Source organism: Rhinolophus hipposideros, assembly GCF_964194185.1.
Source record: "Rhinolophus hipposideros genome assembly, chromosome: 4".
NCBI lineage: Eukaryota > Metazoa > Chordata > Mammalia > Chiroptera > Rhinolophidae > Rhinolophus > Rhinolophus hipposideros.
Window position 1 is genome coordinate 10,165,853 of NC_138050.1, and position 20,116 is coordinate 10,185,968.

General features: G+C 33.7%; 1 protein-coding gene across 6 annotated transcripts in view; it reads left to right on the plus strand.

The window, feature by feature from the left end:
• The window catches only part of PDS5B (PDS5 cohesin associated factor B), a 160,947-nt gene that overhangs the window by 74,939 nt on the left and 65,892 nt on the right, over positions 1 to 20,116 (plus strand). For all 6 annotated transcript variants that reach the window (XM_081046588.1, XM_081046583.1, XM_081046584.1 and 3 more), the window contains exons 11-17: positions 1,955 to 2,100; positions 4,055 to 4,206; positions 5,425 to 5,538; positions 10,526 to 10,607; positions 12,817 to 12,865; positions 15,499 to 15,638; positions 16,974 to 17,089. In XM_081046588.1, coding sequence (XP_080902714.1) covers positions 1,955 to 2,100; positions 4,055 to 4,206; positions 5,425 to 5,538; positions 10,526 to 10,607; positions 12,817 to 12,865; positions 15,499 to 15,638; positions 16,974 to 17,089 — 799 coding nt within the window. The remainder of the gene's footprint in view (positions 1 to 1,954; positions 2,101 to 4,054; positions 4,207 to 5,424; positions 5,539 to 10,525; positions 10,608 to 12,816; positions 12,866 to 15,498; positions 15,639 to 16,973; positions 17,090 to 20,116) is intronic.

A 20,116-nucleotide genomic window follows, 5' to 3' on the forward strand; every position in this document is an offset into this window, starting at 1 on the left:
TCATAGGCCTGACTAAGCAGTACACGCCAGAAACAACGTAACGTTTTTTTCTTTTTCAAATATTTTCACTTGGTGTTTACTTGAATCCATAGATGTGGAACCAGTGTATATGGAGGGCTGGCTATATATAGTTTCATTTTTTATGAAACATATGTTTCATGATTTTCTAGTCTTCATCCTCTCTTTGGGCACATTTTAATTTTTGTAATTGGCTAAAAGTTCTGAAAAATCTAGGGGTCTAACTTCTCTTTATGCAAATCTTCCACCACTCCTCAGGTTTTCAGCTGCAGTCTTTATCTCTCTGCCTTTCTTAAAGCTTCGTGTCTTGAATTTCCAACCAGTTTCAAGGTTCTTCCACCATGGAATTGAGCTCATTTATTTTCTTCCCCTTTTGGATTTCATCCTTTTCCTTTATCCTCTGGTGTTTACCCGTCATCCATCTGCCAAAATTTTGTTGAAAATCTCTTTGCTGTGGTCTCGTTACTTGTCCCATTTAAAAAACATTTTCTTAGGGTTTCAGGAGTGAGCTGAGATAAATGTGTGTGATACACACACATTTATCTTATTTGTTTTCTCTGCAGTGTGTTTGAGTTTCATCCTTGTGGTTTCAGCCAAGTTTGAGGGACAGCCATATTGTGAAGAGTATTATTAGGTACTTTCTCATGCTAAGTAACTGTTGAGAATTTCTTTCTTCTCTTTTTTTGACTGCACACTAAATATTTATAAGTTAATAGTTCTTGGTGTATACCTGTTTAATATGAATGATTTGTTTTAGGCAAATTGGGATGCATCTTAAAATTTGGTGTGTCATTGCTTTTTTTCTTTTTAGTGACACCTAAAATAATATATATTACATTCAAAACAGGTACAGTGAAAGGTAAAACTCCTATATTTATCTTGGTGGGGAAATAAACTTGAGATATATTTAACATACTCCATTTGAAGTCACTACTAAAAATTACTTTCTTTACTGAGTTAGGTAAAATAACCTTTCTATTCAGAAGCTTTTTAGCAACCATATGGTCTTTTTCATTTTTTAGAATAGTTTCTATTAGTAGAGAATGCTCAAGGTGGAAAGTCATAAGACCTGAGTAGGGGTTTTATGAGTCTTTACATTATAATTATTTGTGAAATTGTTTTAGAGAGAAGTAAATTCATTCACCATCATAAGCACAGTTTGTTTTGTATAGGCTTGGCTATATTTATTACTCCAAATCCAAACAATGAAATTGTGTCTTACTGGTCTTATTATAAAAAGCTGAATATTTTATTTTTTTAATTTATATTCAGTTGTGGGGCCTCTTCCATAAGGTTAATGTCTTATTACTGAAGATGGTTAAGTTTTCTTTCAGCGTTCTCCATGCTAGATGGAGAATGTTTTTGACTTTAAGATACTCCTGCAGGCACTCATAATTGTTAAATGTTTCATTTCTTCTGCATTCCCTTTGGACTTTCTTCGTTCAGTTAAATGCAATGGCCTGTGGTCTTTCCTGTAATCCTGTTTCTTGGTGACAAGCATCTCACTGTTTTTGTCTCAACAACCTCACTCAACGTTTCCCCAGTTAATTAAGGAATAGAAACTGGAATACTCTAGCCTTTCCCAGTAAACCACTTGAATATTTTAAACATTTAAACAAAAATAGACGTGAAATATTTAATGTTGATATACTTCTTGGTTCATTTATATGGTGTGTTTAACTAATGAGGTTAGGAGCTCCTTAACTACCCGGCACCCCAAAGGGGGTGTTTTACTGCTCAGTGGCATGTAAACTTCTGTTTTCGCTGAAGGACAGACCATTTTCCTCCATCCTCTGCTCCTAATTTTCTTGAATCATTGAACCTTCTACTTAGGTTTTGTTTTTGTTATGGTTTACTTTCAAAGGTCTTATGCAAGTTTTTAAAATATTTTAATTGTTAAAGTTCCATTTTAATGAAATAAAATTTTATCTTTCAGAGTATCTTAAAGTGAGGTCACATGACCCTGAGGAAGCTATTAGACATGATGTTATTGTGTCTATAGTTACAGCTGCTAAAAAGGATATTCTTTTGGTGAACGATCACTTGCTTAATTTTGTGAGAGAGAGAACATTAGATAAACGGGTAAGTAGGAGTAAAAATGATTAATAAGTTTTCGTTTTGAATACTTGAAGTTTAATAGTGTTTCATTTGAAAATATTGGGATTTAAATGTAATTAGCCCTTTTGGGAAGGCATTTAGTGTTTAAAATAATGTTTATGAAAAGGTATTACTTTTTGTAACATTATATGTTATTAGTTTTTATTAACATTATTTGTTCTCACCCTAGAAACGAGATGGCTTTCAGTGGTAGAGTAGTCAGCTGTTCAGCTTTACACTGGTTTTAATAAGTGACTTTTGTAAAGGACCTCTGACACAGCTGCTCTCATATTGTTGGCTCTCTCTTCTTTTTCTTTGGGTATCAGTTGTTAGTGCACTAGCTGGTTATATTATAATTTCCATGGAATAGAAAAAGAAAAGATGTCTTCACCTTGGCAGAGCTAAACCCAGCATGCTTCTGGCCCACGTTCTGTGTCCCCAACCTTCCCTCTTGCGTGAGCATGCACTAGCTCCACTCATTACCTAGTGGCTTCTGAAGAGAGGACCTGCCGCGTTACGTTTGTATTCCTCATCGCCTGGGATGCAGTAGGACTCAGTCAGGCTTGCAGTGGGAGTGCATTCTCCTCCACCCCTTGCCTCCTTGCCTTCGTGGTGGGTGTATAGACTTACACTTAAGAGTCATTTTGGTGAAGGATTAGCAAAGAAAGTGGGAGGCCTATTGGTAGCTGTGAATTACGTTGACTAGATAAATACAGCATTTTAATACATTGTTGCTTATAAGGTTGATTATGCTATCACCATCATTTTGATTCTCTGATAATGAGGTTGTGCGTGCAGAATAGATGGGCAGGAATTGCATGGTTTTCCCTCGAAACCTGTGGGCATTCAAAGCCACTTATTTTAGCTGATGAATTTAATCTTGTTTTTATTGAGTATTTCATTGGAGTGTTAAACAATGAAAAGGCAAAAAGGCATAACAAAGGAAAAGGAGAATTGAGTACCAAAAAATAATTGAATATATTTATGGTTTTGATACTATTAGAATATACTCTATCTTCAAATTCTCCTCAGAGCAGTAGTTTGCGGAATTAGAGATAAAATAGGGAATTAGAGATGAAGTTTTATGAGTAAGGCTTCTGAAGTCTTTTATTTCAGTATGTATGTGATGAATGGATAAGGGGTATGCTTAACTTACTGTAATTCATTAAAAGAAAAACCAACGGGAGAATATTGCTATGACTGACAGACTGCATCGGAAGAAGGAATAAAGAAAAAGAAATAATCTGCAGATTCATGAAATTCTAGACATGACTCACATCCTACTGAATGTAGTGTTGTGTTTATGTAACACTGAAGGATAAACGCATTCCAAAATAATTAAGCAGTGTTAGATACACTAAGTATTTATACTTACTATAAGTATGTATTTATTGTTAAAAATAGTTGAATACATTCCTCTTATACTTGAACTGATTCCCACATATAAAAAATGAAGCACTGATGTGACTTTACATTCAGCATTTGTTTGATAAAGCCAATATCATACATGCCTTTAATATAAATATGCTTAATATACACCATAGTTTGGAAAAAAAATTGTAAGGGATAAATCACAGTTTATACAATTAGTTCTGTCTTTGCTTTTTAAAATTTTGTAACATGCTTTCCCTTACCAGTTCAAATGACTTTATGTAGCTTGTGATTGACTTTTGTTTTTAGGGGTAGGTGATGTTTCAGGATATTGAAAGCATTAAAATTCTTTATATGTGTTGAAGTATCTGTATTTTACATAGTAGATATATTAAAATGATAGTTGTGTTTTTTCATCTAGTCCTTATAAATTGATATCCAGTAACTTAGTTTTTATGAAAATATATTGTATAAAGTAAATTAAAAACTAGAAAAGTAGACTTTCCTGAGTTAATATAATGGAAGCATTTTTGAATCATAAAAAATCATTTTTTGGTTTTATTTTAAGTGGAGAGTGCGCAAAGAAGCCATGATGGGACTTGCCCAAATTTATAAGAAATATGCTTTACAATCAGCAGCTGGAAAAGACGCTGCAAAACAGATTTCATGGATCAAAGACAAATTGCTACATATATATTATCAAAATAGTATTGATGATCGGTAAGTTAAGGGCACTGTACATAAAATATTTGGTGTTTTGGTGTTATATAACTGTTGTTGATCTGTTGTTTTAGGCAAACTATTTATAACTTTAAACTCCTTCCTTAGTTTTAACTGCAAGTTAAAGGTAGGTAGTGACTAATTTTCTTCCCACCAAAGCCATAAATGAAGCAGTAATGTACATACAACTTTAGGGATGGCTACAGCTTTTATGTTCATTTTCATGTATTATTTTAGAACAGAATAATATTGAAAAGTAGGAATGTGTGTTACTATAATTTAAATTTTGCTTCATAGGTAATTGTGTTATAAGGATCACAGCTATTTCTTTTCAAATACAATTTTTTCAAATAATATTCAAATAAACCCTTTAGATTATAGACATTGAAAATAAAAACAATTCCTACTCAGAGCTAAAAACAGTTTATAAGGCTGTATAAAAACACAACTGAATATAATCTTTGTATTTTTTTATTCCAGTGTAAAATTAGAGCTTTGTATGTATCCTAACCACTGAATAGTTAATAGACCTGTAAATCCTGCTTGTAGTCTGAATTGGTTTGACAGATTGTTAGTGGGATCCAAGTGATCTTGCCTATAACAGGTCAGAATGAGAAAATTAAGAACCAGTAGGCCATCTTACAATTTTAAGAGGTAAGAAAACAGTATCTTAGGTTAACATTATCTAAGACAATAATAGTTATCATTTTTATAAAACTGAAATTTTTTAAGACTTTTTGAGTCTGCAGCATCAATTCAGGGATATTTGCATTATGATTTGATAGCACTTTTTTATACTTTTAACCCGGACTTTTTTCATCACGATCACTACAAAAACTCAAAGAAACTTAAACATTTCTGCATAATTTTAAATTGTGAGTATACATATTTAGAATTTGTCACTTCAAAGGACCTGGTGTAGTTTTTATTATAACCCTTTATTATTCAGATAAGGAGATTGACTCCTTACTAACTTGCCCAAGGTCACACAGAAGTAGTTATCTTAGCTGGATATAGGGGCTATTTCCAGTACATCCAGCTAAAGTCTTTTTTGTCCCTGTTCTTATGAAAACAAATCTTTGATTGAAATTCACATCTCTACTCAGAAAGCAGAAATTTCTTTTATATGTGTTCTTTATTTGTTTTGGAATTTTATATACAAATTGAATACATACGTTTAAAGCATTACTACAGTCCCTTCTCTGTGTTCTTTTGTAGATTGCTTGTTGAGAGGATCTTTGCTCAGTACATGGTTCCCCATAATTTGGAAACTACGGAACGGATGAAGTGCTTGTATTACTTGTATGCCACACTGGATTTAAATGCTGTGAAGTATGTTTCAAATGTCAAACTATTCTTTCCATCTTTTGTAGTATACTGGATTTTATGGGGGGGAAAATAACCATTTTTAAGTGTTAACAATTTATGTAATGTGAACATTGGTTAAATAGTCAGACACAATAAAATACAGGGGCTGTTTTTTTCAGAAAGTACTGCTGTCAACATGAGTTTAACAAGGATTTTTAACAAGCAATTAAAAACAAGCAATTGTTTTAACAAGCAATTAAGAAAAATAGAGATAATTGGCATGGAACCTTCCAGGATTTTATTTTTCTCTAGATTTTCATATTGTTGTTTTAAGAAATATGGATGTACTTTTTTTTTTTGCGGGGGGAGGTGTCTTTTGTTTGTGTTTTCCTTAACATATTGTGAAAATACTACCATTTTATTTCCACCTGATACTGATCTATTTGCGTTATGGTATAGGGCCGTAGAGTACATATTTTTGTGCTTCCTAACCTCAACCTAATGTTTGGTATGAGGTTAAGCACAGATATATTTTTATGATCATGTTTGTTCAAAAAATACTTTTGGGTTCTTTTGTGGGGGTTTGGCACTTTGGACGTAGAAGAGACACTGCTAGTTGGATCATACTGAAGGTTAGGAAGTCGAGGCCTAGAGATTGATTTGCTCTAGGTTTTAGAAAATGTAGATCCTTAGTAGTTCAGCGAATGCAGTTACAACTGTTGGGGACTAAATGTTCAAAAATTGGAAGTTTGAGGAGCTCTGTATAATTTTCATTCCTACTGCTGCTTATGGGACTTGGCTTCACTTCCCCATGGAAATTATTGTATGTGTTATTTATATCTTTCTTAGAAATGTTGAGGAAAAGGTTGTAGAAGGGAGAAACGTACATTTTTTGACACCTGCTGTATTTCAGGCACAGGAATATGTATGATCTATGGCTTTTCTGGGGCTACAACGGCAGAGCTGAGTAGTGATTGTATAGCCCACAAAGCTTAAAATATTTACTGTCTGACCTTTTATAGGAAAAGCTGCCAACCCCGAATATAGTGCTGTTTTTCTTGTTTTACATCTCATGAACTGAAACCCACAGAAGTCTGTTGGCACGCACAGTCACAAAGTAGTAAGACGTAAAGCCAGGATTTGAAGTCAGCTCTGCCTGCTTCCAAAGCGCATTCTTTTTACACTGCATATATAGTAAAATATATTACTACTATATTTAATTGATTTTAAAACATAAAATTTTCATATGCTAACATCTCTGGTATTGGAATGCATTCTTTTCTTTGTGATACAATTGATATGGCCTCTTAGAATGGATTATATATGATATATATCCAATTTAAAATCACAGTCAATATAGACTTCTTGATTCAGTTTAACTGTCATTTAAGACTGAAAAAGAAAGACACTTTCATGCAAAAAACGAGAGTTCACCACTCAGATCCTACTTGAAAAAATTACTGAAGAATAATAATTTCTTCTGGTGAAAAAGGAAATTAAATTCAGAAGGAGGGAACAGAATGTAAGAAGCAACAAAATTTTCAAACATTTTTGCAGATCTAAATAATCAATGCCTATAAAAGCAATCCTACCAATAAAGTTTTCTTTACAAAGGGTGAGGGTGTGGATTAAAAAGTAGGTTAGCATCTAGGCTGATATTTAGCCAGCACACAGCAGTGCAACAGTCTGGGAGCTCTCTTAAGAGTCTCTGGGATCACCACCCTCCTCTCCCCCTTTCCTGGGCAGAGCAGGAGGGCCTCCAGGATCTTGTTCTACTGACAGGTGTTCTGATTGACGGGTACCGTACCTTTGTGGAAAAACAGTCAAATACTGGGTGGACCCTGTCAGATAAGAACCTGTAAGTTGGCAGGTAAAGTGTTCCTCAGGTTCTTTTATCATGTAAGGACAGACATGTTGATTAATTAGACCATTTAAATAGTGTGGGCATTAAAAATTGAGTCCCCTGAAAAAATAGAATTGGAATATAGAGTTTCCCAATCCACAAGAACAAAAAAGAATTCATTTTAACTAGTATTGAATCATGTCAAAATGCCACAATTTTATTTTGTTATCTTGACATTGGGAATTTGAGTCAATTGAAAGAGTTTGCGTTTTTTGTTTTTTGGTTTTTTTTACTAATACAAATAATGCTGCTATGAACTGTTTTTAATACACACATGCAAGGGTTTCTTTTAAGTTATGGTTATGAATAGTTCTCAAACTTGGCTACTTGAATATCAGAATCACTTGAAGAGGTTTACACTCTGAATCTCTGAATCTCACCTTCAGAGATCCTCATTTAATTTGTCTAGAGTATAGTCTGGGCATTGGCATTTTCAGGAAAACATTTGTGGAGATTTTAATAGGCAACCAAGGTTTAAATTCAAGGTTTGGAATCACTGATACATAGCTAGGAGTGGAATTACTGAGCACGTACATTTTTGGCATTATAAACTAGTATCAAAGTATAAACTGGTGTCCCCTATGATTATACTAATTTATACTTCAGCCAGGGTTTGTAAGTTTCTACATCCTCCTGTACATTATCAGACACCTTATTTTTGGAGAAATTTTTAGGTATCAAATTTTATGTCATCTCTTTTCATTTTCCTCAATACTAATAATACTGATATTTTCATTAACATTTCCAGTTTCCCCAACAGTCCTCACCACTCTGTATTGGAGCACCTGTCCTACTTCATTTACATTACCATTCTAGCCCAGAAGTCATTTGAATTTGTGACCTCTGATTAGTTTGGGGCTTAAAAATAACTGTTTGGCAGGCAAGTGCCGGGTGGGAACTTATTTGAGAAGGATTCTTATTTGCTGAAAGAGGCATGTATTTTATTCTATAACTATGTTCTTTTGGGAAAGACAAAATACTTCATGTATTTTAGACTTGATGTATACCAGCTTTTGAGTAAACCCCTAAGTTAACTAAAAATCTTGATTATTGAAAAAGAGAATAGAGGCAGGCTTGCGTACTCTCTGTTCATGATGTGTATTTCCACCTCCCCCAAGTTCCCAAAACAACTACTGTATTAGGGACAAGAGTAAGTAGTAGTATCAGATATCCTGGTTGTAATCTTCGTTGGGCAGGCTCTCACCTAGACAGTTTTGTGCTGCTGAATCTGATGGATAATTTGCCAGCTGGGAGCAGAAGGTTGGAGAAGAGGGTTCTCTTCGACATTTGGACAAGTTTCTGACTGCAGCCCAATGGTATCTGTCCTTTGCAGCCCTGCGCAAACTTGTGGTGTGTTACTGCAAACACAGAGAAGCCCTAATGAGGGAACTAGTTGTCTACTTAAAAGTCAGATAGCATGTATGAGACTCCAGGCTCTAATCAGATTTTAACATTTATTTAATGACAGAACTGGAATTCAAGTTAATATTAAATAAATGGATATTTATCTATTGTAGTAATAATGCTTCTGCCGATATAACTTTTTTTTCTTTTTAAGTGCTATTTAGAAAGGCAAAGACAGAAGAATAAATTGTCTTTGCTGTTTAATATAATTTTATTAAAATTGTTGAGAATACCACCCCCCTCAGCCTGTTAGAATACAAATTCTTAGTCAGTGATGATCACTTTTTTATTTAAACTATAGCAATAATAGTTTATAAATGAGCTTTAGAATTGTGTGAGATTTCATCTTTAAATTAATAAATAACTAAAATAGGTAAAATAATTTCTGCTTTTTTTTAAGTGAAGGCAAGCTTCAGAATTTTGACCTTTCAGAGGTTGTAAGTAATGATAAGGAAGAGAGAGAGAATTCACTAACTTTGGAGCTCAAGACACTTGTTTCTTCTAAAATTAATATTTTAATTACATAACTCTTACTTAGCTGTTAAGTTTTTACAGTCCTCTGGGTACAGTCATTTTTCTTTTTAAAGTTTACATTCCTAAAGTATGCCAATTTAACTTTGTATGGGATTTTAGTAACTTGGAAACAATAAAGTATCGCTTTTTTTAAATTGAACTTCTAAGATGAAAAATGCTCGAATACTGTTGCTTTACCAGTACCATTTCAAGTACTATAAAGGACTTTATCCAAATTCAAATTGTCTTCCAAAAATTCAGAGGTATTTTTAAAACATACTGTTGAGGAGGAAAAAAATAGCAATTTATAATTGTCTTATCTATCAAAAGAAAAAGTGGTTGTATATGCTTCTGTATTACTGTTTTATGGCAGTGCTTTATGTGTGTGATAATGGAGGTTAATAGAAGAGTAGATAATTGAAAACAAAATAATGAAAAATATTACTTGGCTTTGGAAAATTTTCTTTCTAAAATTTAAAACATGTTCTGATCCTCTATAACTTAATATTTCATTAGCATTAACCACTTTTTATGATTTTCATATATTTCCTCAAATACCTGTATAAGTTCTTTTAGATTTAAATTTCTGCCTGAGAACAAAACTATTAAGAGGACATCAAAAATTTTCCCATATAAAAAGAATCTTCACTTACATATATTATATAAATAGTATATATACTGTATAAGTATGTAACATAATATGTACTGTATGAAATGTTATTTACTTATATATAATATGGTAAATATATATATAAAATTATACATATACTATTTCTCTTTTAGGAAGAAGTACCCCCATTCTCTCAGGGCTAACTCTTCCTTTTGTGTCTTTGATTCCTATTCATTCTGCCTAATACAAAACCTTCATCAAATATTCCTGTATTTCCCAAGTTTATAATTTCTGCAGTTAATTTATATGCCCTAACCTACAAACATGTTTTAGTTAATCAGAGGAAACTACCACCACTAATCCCTTTCTTTTGGTACAGTTATGTCCTCAAATGTTATCATCGGTTACATTTCACTCTGCTCTCTTTCCCTCCGTACATCATCAGTTGCTTAGTCCCGTGAATTTTACCTCATCTGTGGCATCTTCTTTTGTAATTTGAACATTTTTAAAGTAATCTACTTAGAATATTCTGGAAGAATTTGTATTCTTTGTTATTTAAATTTATGTTTTGTGTTATTCAGAGCATTGAATGAAATGTGGAAATGTCAAAATCTGCTCCGACACCAAGTAAAGGATTTGCTTGACTTAATTAAGCAACCCAAAGTAAGTTAAATGTAATGAAGTTTTCCTTTGATGTTAAGTTTTGTAAGACATTTATTTAGGTTGCTCTTTACCATTGCTGTTGTCTGTTAAAACACTTTTTGTGTGGAGAACAGTTCTAACTCTAGAACCTCTGATCTCTAACTTAGCACACTGAAGTTTTTTAAAAGAAACATATTGCATGGGAAAATTGAAATTTGCTGTATCTGCAAAAGGTGATACCCAACAGAAAAGAGAATGTGCTTCTGTGACTCAAAATTAAGGATTTTTTTTTTGTAGCTTAAAAAAAAGAAAACCAAAACAGTAACTCAGCATCATTGAAAGCATAGACCGTAGAGTAAAATTATACTTTTATCTTGCTGGACTGAAATGCTCCCATCATCTTTGAATAGCTTTGTGATTTTGGAAAATTTTAATATCATGTGTTAGAGTTAAGTATCTTGATAATTTTTACTTACAGTTAATGTTAGGGTTATTTTATTGTCATACTTGGTCTTCATAATTATAATTTAAGGTTGGTATTCATCTAGTTCATGTATTATATTTTAGTTTTTTGGAAATTTGTAATGATTCTAGGTTTTTTTGCCCCTAGAATGTTCTTTGAAAATGGTATATGTAAGCCTATAAAAAGTATAATTGATCTAAAAAGCAATGTGTTTGGTCATTTTAGATTGCATCTAGGGAACACAATATAGTGTTACTTTTCCTTTCTTTTTCAGTCCATAGTAGAAACTGCGCCTTGTCTCTTTCTTCCTGCCCCCTGTACACCTCATATTCATAGGACAGGTCAATAGAGTAGAGTTGTTTCATCTGAGGGAAGAAAATTTCCAGTTTTTCTAGGTGTAAATTGGGCCATTTGCCCTAAAAAGTCAGTGAGCTTACACTGGTTGTTTTGAGTGGTTTATAGTGACCCTCTTACTATAAATGCAGGAATTACTTAATATTCATTTTATACCAAGAATCACAGTAGACATTACAGAGTTAAAATTAGAAAAAATACAAAACTGAGTTTAGCTTGTGGGTGTTCATATTTCCTCCCATTTTACCAGGAAGACTCTTAGATACTTAGCAGTATGTTAGTTTCCTTTTTTTCTTTGCCTTCTTTTTTCAGTCCGATTAAGATAGTTTTTATTCTTACTTAGCTCAGCAATGTAGTCCTTCTGCTTTATTAATAACTAAATTGATTTGCTGAGTGTCAAAGTGACTTTGTAATTTCCAGTATTGTACTTCTGTTGATGCCGTTTCTTTTCCATGTGGACTGACTTTTTGAAAGCCCAGCACTACCTCTCTTCTCCCAAATTGAACAATAGAAGTCTTAGGTTTCTAGCCAAGGCTAGTCAAACACTTTAAATTCCAAATATTTGGGAGTTGACCCTTATGCTCTATTATGTTTTGTCTCTCGCTTCCTCTTAGCAACCTCCCCTTAATAGGGATGGCATGTTTGTTGATTTGTACATTTATTTGTTTTCTTCACCTTAATGTATTTCTGGCTCTGTATTTTACAGAGTTGCTCAATAACATCTTTTTTTTTTTTAAATAACACTAACTTGATGGAACATATAACTAGCACTCTTAGAAACGTCTTTTATACACATGACTTTACCGTGTGTTACAAGTACAGTGCGATGAACACTTTCATTCACTGAAATACTACTACCGTGATGGAGCAAATGACTAGCACTCCTGAAAAAAATTGTAACGTCAGTGGCATCTTTTTAAATGGTCTTTATCCAAAGTCTTCCCCATAATCTTCATGACTATGCCTTATAATCCTCAGGCTTACAAATTTTAGGAATACCTTAATTCAGTAAGAACTATTCACTTACTGTCACCCTTTTGTGTGTTTTTTTGAGATAAGCCTATAAACTTGACAAACATTTCCATGTTATTTTGTTCCTATTGTAAACTTAGTTGCTCTGTTTAATAAAAATAAAATATCTTTCTAATCCAAAGGTGGTGCAGCATTCTGGGTTTTTTTTGGAGGCTAATATAACAGGGTGAGGGAAGAGGTGACCACAGTGGAGTTATGGGTTCACTCCCACCTTTCATTGAGTTCGTCTGGAGCTTAAACATAGCTAAAGAAGGCATACAGGAGTGGCAAGGGCATGGGCCTGGAGCATTTCTAAGTTAGGCTTTCCCAATTTTCTGAAGAGTATAATGAAGATTATTGTGAGGACATTTTAACGTTCCATTTTTTTTGTGTGACTTACAGACAGATGCCAGTGTCAAGGCCATATTTTCAAAAGTGATGGTTATTACAAGTAAGTGATTTCAAATATTATATGTAAAATGTAAGGTTTAGTTGAAATATTTCTATCTGGTAATCTAAAATTTTTCATGGAGTTTCGTTATAGGCTTTGATAATATAGGAAAAGATTAAAATGTGTTCTGATTGACTTTTTTAACAGACAGCCTTAACTTTCCTTTTTTTCTGAGTTTCATTTACTTTGCACACTACACTGAATTTTTCTTTTTTCTTTTGTGTATTGATATGAGCAAGAGCTGGATAAAGGATTTAGATAAATTTATTTTTGAGAATTAATTCAATTCATTACATAAGCTTACGTTAAAACTGAATCTGTGCTCTGGTATGGCTTGCTCTGATGTGAATCTATCTGAAGCTGCTTTCATTTTGAGCCAAAATTTAGAGTGAAGCATATACCTAATAATTACAAAACAGCTCCTTTGAAAAAATATTAATTTTTTTATTTGCTTTCAGTGATTTCAGATACCGTGTTACTTAATAATTACATTTAACAGTAAATACAAAGGAATTGTGTGGTACACTTCCTTTGTTCAGATAGAGCAGCTGTTTTTTGCTGGGGGTTTGCTTTTTCTCCCAGCTCAGAGATCGCTGGATGGCAAGGGGACAGAGGGAAATGAGGGACACCTGGACAGATGCGCCCACGGAGCCTCCCCGGGTAGTAATGAAGGGAGCTCAGGTGGATTCTGAGATAACAGATCCCAGCATGTGTATGGAAGTAATGCTGAGACACTGAAGAGAAGAACAGCAACCTGATTCACTGGGTTTGGGACTAAGTGATAGGATTTTTAGCGTGAATAGGGCTGTAAGACCAAAATGTGTTTTAGTTGTGGGCAGTTAAATATAAATTCGTTTTCAGTCCCTTTGGATACCTTAATGCAAGTGATACTGTGCTATTTATTGCTTTTTTATAACTATCTCCTCAGTAGTTTGGGGGGGACACTGAAAAAAGGAGATCATCTCCTATAGTCTAGCTCCCCACACCCCCCATCCATTTTCTTCCAACAATTTCAGTATTACCCATTCTGTTCTGAGGAATGCTAGTGTCCTGGAGATGTTGATAGTATTACTGTGTTTTCCCGAAAACAAGCCCGAGCCGGACGATCAGCGCTAAAGCGTCTTCTGGAGCAAAAAATAATGTAAGACCCTGTATAATATAGTATAGTATAGTAATGTAATGTAATATAATACAGGGTCTTATATTACTTTTTGTTGCAAAAGACGCATTAGAGCTGATCGTCCGGCTCAGTCCAATTTTCAGGGAAACGTGGTATTAGAGAACAGGTGTCCATGGTCAAGTACTTATATTTGTGGAATGCTGATTTAAGGGTTTTTGTTGCTGTTGTTCCCTCCCCTTCCCTGTCTCTTTCCTCCTCTGTCTCTCTCCTCCATTCCTCTTCCTCCCCCTCTCCCCACCCCGATCTCTTCAATGATAGTCCTTATTATAGCCTTTACTATAATACGTATCCATTTTAGAAGAGCTGTAAAGTGATGTTTTCCAAATTTATCTGAAAACAATGCAGTAGATATTTTTGTAGAATAGAAACATGAAAAGGTTGTACAGTCAAGTATTTAGGGAGAAAATTTGTTATTACTACGTTTAGTGATCTAGCCAATTCTTAAGATGGAAATTCAGAGTTGTATATGAACTTTAAGACTGCATTTACTGTGTTTATATTTAAAGATTCAGTTGGATTTCTACTTTTATTACAGTCCATAGTTCTGTAGCATAATTTCTGTTAGAAGTATCCTATGGTATCCCTGGTTCTCTATAACAATTGTGAGTTGCCAGAATAAAAGATAACTAGGATCAGCATTTTATTAACTATCATAAGTGTTTTCATCCATGGATGTATTAGGAGACTACTATGAAAATCATCTTTGATTCTCCAAGGACTCATCCTTTCTCACGCAGTGTGGCATATCCAGTGGTAACACCTTGTACCTGTAGCTCAGCCTGTGACACTGCCAGGTAGCATTCACGTGTATGCAAGTTATTTCTGGGTGGTTTAACAATAAACCACACAGTCCCCCTAGCAGTTTTGAGGATGGCGACGCTGGACGCTTTCCTGTGGCATTCTTGGCGTCGGGACTGCCCTCCTTTGCAGCCCTGTTCCCCAAGTTCTGTTAAACTTCTGTAAACTTTCCATGGCATGTCGCTGCTGTGTAAGACTGTATTTGGATGCCAATCCACAGGCCTGATGAAATCGCTTGTTGTGTATCAATAATCATTAATGGCAATGATGACATTCTGAAAAGCTGCAATACTTATACAATAAATTTCACAATTCTTCAGGGGGAAAAATAGACATAGTTTCTTAAAGGTAAAACTTACTGGTTGACCTCTTGCCGTGAATTGTAAGAGAACAATGTACAATTGTAAGAGAATTGTAAGAGAACAATTGTAAGAGAACAAGTGCAAGGGGATAATAAAATTAGTATTATTCAGGTTGACATTTAATGCCCTTAGATATTACAAGGGGTTATTTAGAAATAGCCAGTTTAGTCTTTCCCTGCATAGATGTAAGTTAGGATTATTAATCAGAGTAATGAAAGTGAAAAATGTTGATCTTTTACTATTTTGAGAAATTTCTAAAATTGTATTTTAATTGACTATTAATTGAATTTAAGGAAATTTGCCAGATCCTGGTAAGGCTCAGGATTTCATGAAGAAATTCACACAGGTGCTAGAAGACGATGAGAAAATAAGAAAACAGTTAGAAGTACTCGTTAGTCCAACGTGCTCCTGCAAGCAGGCTGAAGCTTGTGTGGTAAGGAGAGAACTGAAAAGATGTTTGAAGAAACCCTGCAAATCTTTTCTGGTTTCCTTTTATAATGTAATTTATATCCATCATGTAAAATTTAGAAAGTATCACAAAAATAACAATACAGATAAACTATGATTCCTCTATAGAGACAATTTCTGGTAATATTATGGTGTATAACCTTCCAAAATAAGTGTACACGTATGTTTGTATATAGCTTTGTACATTTTACTTATCAATTAGTCTTTTAGAGTATGTGTTTAATAGCAACATAGGATACCATTGAATATTTGTACCATAATTTTTTGAATAATCCACTGGTGTTACACATTTAGATTTTTTTCCCCAGTTTTTGGTTAAAGAACATGTTAATATCTTTATAGATAAGTAATATTACACAGTCTTAATTATTTCTTTGGTTAAACTCAATATTGGCCAGTTTCATTGTTAGAAACAAGCAAAACTCAAACCAAATATAATTATTTTGATAGGATTTGTATTTCTTCTTGCTAGTCATCTGGCCATTTTTTTCCCTTGGGAGTATTAGCCGTTCATATTTCCTTTGTACATTGTGTGTTTTTAATCTTCGCCTACTTATCTGGAATGATCTGGAATGATCAGTCTCTGTCTTACTGATTTGTTAGTTTGTCATGGCAGTGTATGTTAATTAAGCCACAAATAACTTTGTTAGTTGCAGTTTGCCCTTTCATTTTGTTTATGATGTCCTTTACATGCAGTAGATTTAATTTCATTTAGACTGAGTCTATCAGAAGTCTCCTAAGGTTTTTGCCTTTGGTGTCCTCCTTATGAAATCCCATTCTATTACAAGTCAATGAAAACACTTAATAATGTCAGTGTTTTCAGTCTGTTGCCCGTGTATCTTCTAAGATATTTTTTAAAAAGATGATTCTTGGCTCCATCTCCGATAGATGACATGGAAATCTTCACAGAGAGATTCACAAGCCTACAAGCTCCCCTGGTAGTTGTGTTCACTAAAGTTTGTGTGTCCACAGACCCTTGGTTTGATTCATTAGTATTTGTTTTTATCCTTTTAGAATATATTTGGTGTAAGGTATGAGATAATGATCTAAGTCTGTTTTTATTCTAAATGTCCAGTTGTTTTAATACAATATACAGTAATCTTTTTACTACATTTGAAATGTTACCTTTCTCATATGCTGAATTCTTAATCTAGTCTGTTTTCTGGACTTGTTCAATTCCTATTGATTTGTTTATCCTGGCACCAATACTGCATAGGTTTAATTATTGTAGTTTCTTAACATTTTAGTGTAATTATCTAATCATACTTTTATAATATTTTTTTAAAAATCTACATTACAGCGTGAAATAACTAAGAAGTTGGGCAACCCCAAACAGCCTACAAATCCTTTCCTGGAAATGATCAAGTTTCTCTTGGAGAGGATAGCACCTGTGCACATAGATACTGAATCTATCAGGTATTTGTATATAAAAATACTAAATTTTCATATCTGTACGTTCATTTGTGCTTCAGTCAATCACTACTGAGTACGTGCTATACACAAGGCACTCATCTGTATAGGTGTAGGTATATACATAATGGCTGTCTACTCATCTGTATATGTCTGTGTGTGTATATATCTATTCGTGTATGTGTGTGTGTACACACCTGTGTATATTTAGTTTTTTAGTTTTTCTTTTTATAATTTTAAATATTGCCTTAATTTGGGTGAGAAATTATTAATCCAAGCCTAGTTTTTGTCTGTTACCAGTATACCAGGAATTTCTGTTTTTGGTTAGCTTGCATATGTTACGTAATACAAACAAATTGTAGTTATGCCATCAGGAAAGGAGAACTAGGTATGTTACAAAGAAACGCATGATGCATTTGCACAAATATTTGAGAACAGAAGATGTTATTTTTAAAACAAACCTTATTTAAAGTTTCAACTTTTATATCATTGACCTGTGACATCTTGGAAATACTTTATTTTTATGTCTGTATTCCCTTTTGTAAAATATGAGAAGAGCTTTGTTTTTTTAAACTTTTTTTTCCTAAAATGTTTCAACTGCGTGAAAAAATACTTACAAAATGTATATAGTATACTGAGTTATTAGTCATGAGTAATGTCTTTCATAGGTATACTAGAATCTAAAATAAATAATACTAATGGGAATTTTGGGGGGATTTTTTGTTGGGAATTGGGGGCATAATGTGTAGCTTTTGGCCTATGACCCTCTCCCCTCCACAGAGTAGGGAGACCCTGCTTTTGATACCCATTAGTCAGTCTGGACTCCTCTTGCATCAGTTTTTATTTGAAAAGAAGGGGGTTTATGGTTTGAAAAACAAAAGACCAACAAACTAGAACTCTGCGTTAGTGCGAGAAACAATCTGAATCAGACTGAAATTCATTAATTAAATAATGAATACCGTGCCTTCTTTATTGAAGGCAATGCTAGTTAGGTATTAGCAAAGCTTATTTTCTCCTTTTCATCAGCCTTCTGTCTAGTAATGGAATACATTTAATCAGGAGATTATATTATAGTTCCATAAATTAGTGCAAATAGCATTCAGATGACTGAAAAGAGGATTTTCTCTAAGGGGGTAGTATTTGACTAAAGGGGAAGAATGGGTAAGATTTTGTTTCTACAGAGATGGGAGAAGTAGTATTCTAGGCAATGAGATTAATATAAGCCAAGCTAACTGGATAGGAAAGAGCAAGGCTATTTAGGAAATGATTGCCATCTAAACAGCAGTATGGAGAGGTATAAAAGTGTTATGATAGGATCCTAAAATACTGGGATCAAGTTGTGGAGAGCCTTTAAGATCTAATTTTAGAGCTTTATTTTATTCTTTGGTCTGTTGAGAACAATGGATTGATATTAGATAGGAGGTGGGTGGTAGAGAGACAGAGTGTTAAGGTGTAGTTATACTTGTCTGTGGATGGTGGTCGTGGTATGGGAAGGAAAGAATGTGATAAAGATTTTAAAAATGAGTCCCCTTACTGGTAATGGGAAATGAAGGTGAAGGGAGTCAGACGTATGAGTTCAGGTCCAAACGATAAAGAGAAGAGTAATAACTTGAAAAGAATGAAGGGAGCTGGTTTTGCAGGCGGTGAGAAAGAGTGTGCTTTTTATTTGGACATGATAAACAATTTTTAAAAAATCAAGGCAAATTGTTTATAATGTAAATAGGGTTTATTTCTCTGAGCAGGAGATTGTGTAGAAAAAGTAAAAAGCTCATGGACTGAACCTTGTTTTTTAACAGCAGAAAAATTATAGAAATTTAAGAAAAGCAGGTTGTTAACAGTGTTTTGAAAGTTGAGATAGAGAAAATTTTCAGAAATAATGCATACTTTGAGCAGTGAAAGAGACTGAAGACTAAAATAGGTCTTTGGCTTTAGCAGTCAGTAGGTCATAGTGATAAAGAAGGTATGTTAAAACAAATAATAGCAGGTAGCATCAGTAAGTATCTGCAATGATTCTGAATGTTTTATGTGTTTTACCTCATTTATGTCTTAACTTTATAAGACAAGAAATATTACTCCCATTTTACAGATAAGGAACAGTGAGTTACACAGATGTTGAGTAACTTTCCCATTGCTGAGTAGTGGTTTGAATGGCATGTAAACCCAGGTTAACCAAGAGAGCCCTCCCTCTTGGTTAACCCCCACTATCCACAGGAGTCCAGAGACATTCCACTCTGCATCCTCACCAGGACTCAGCAAGTGTCCAGTTCACCTAACTCTTCTCAGTAGTGCCTAGTAGCCTTTTCAGTCTTTACCATTTTGTAGGTAAATAGGTACTCTTTAAAACAACAAAAAAGTATTACTAATAAAGTCTGTCAATTGTGGGGTTTTTTTATTTCTTCTGCTTTTGATATCATATTAGGTGGTTATGTTTTTCACATTTAGATCTTTAATTGGTCTGGAATTCATGGTAGTGTAGGGTGGAGGCAGAGATCTATTCTAAGCATATAATAGCTAGTTGTATCATTTCCATTTATTGACAAATTGGATTCCTTCCCATTTATTTGATTTAAAATGTTCCCTTATTGTAGCATTCTTACGTGATTTGGACCCTTATGGCATTTTCACTTTGGTTCCTTTGTGTTTTGAAGTTTTTATGATATATTTTTATCTTCACTGAAAAAGTTCTCTTATCCCTCTGCCCCTGAATTGTATTGGCTGTTCCCAAACATTAATTAATTTTTCCAAATAAGCCATAGAATGAGTCCGTTGAATCTTATCCCATACCAAGTGTGTTCCCCGAGATATTTATAGATTTAGTGAACAATGCCATTTGTATACTTATGTTTCCATCTTAAGAAAATACGTGTCTTGATTTATTTGGGCTGTATGCTCCTTTCATATAATTTTAGAATTTCCGAATTTAGATTCTGTGCATTTAAAACTTTTTTATTCCTATTGATTTTATATATTTGATTTGTCATTTGTGAATAGATTTTTTCATCCCTTTTTTAAAGATGATTTTGGCTGATAGAG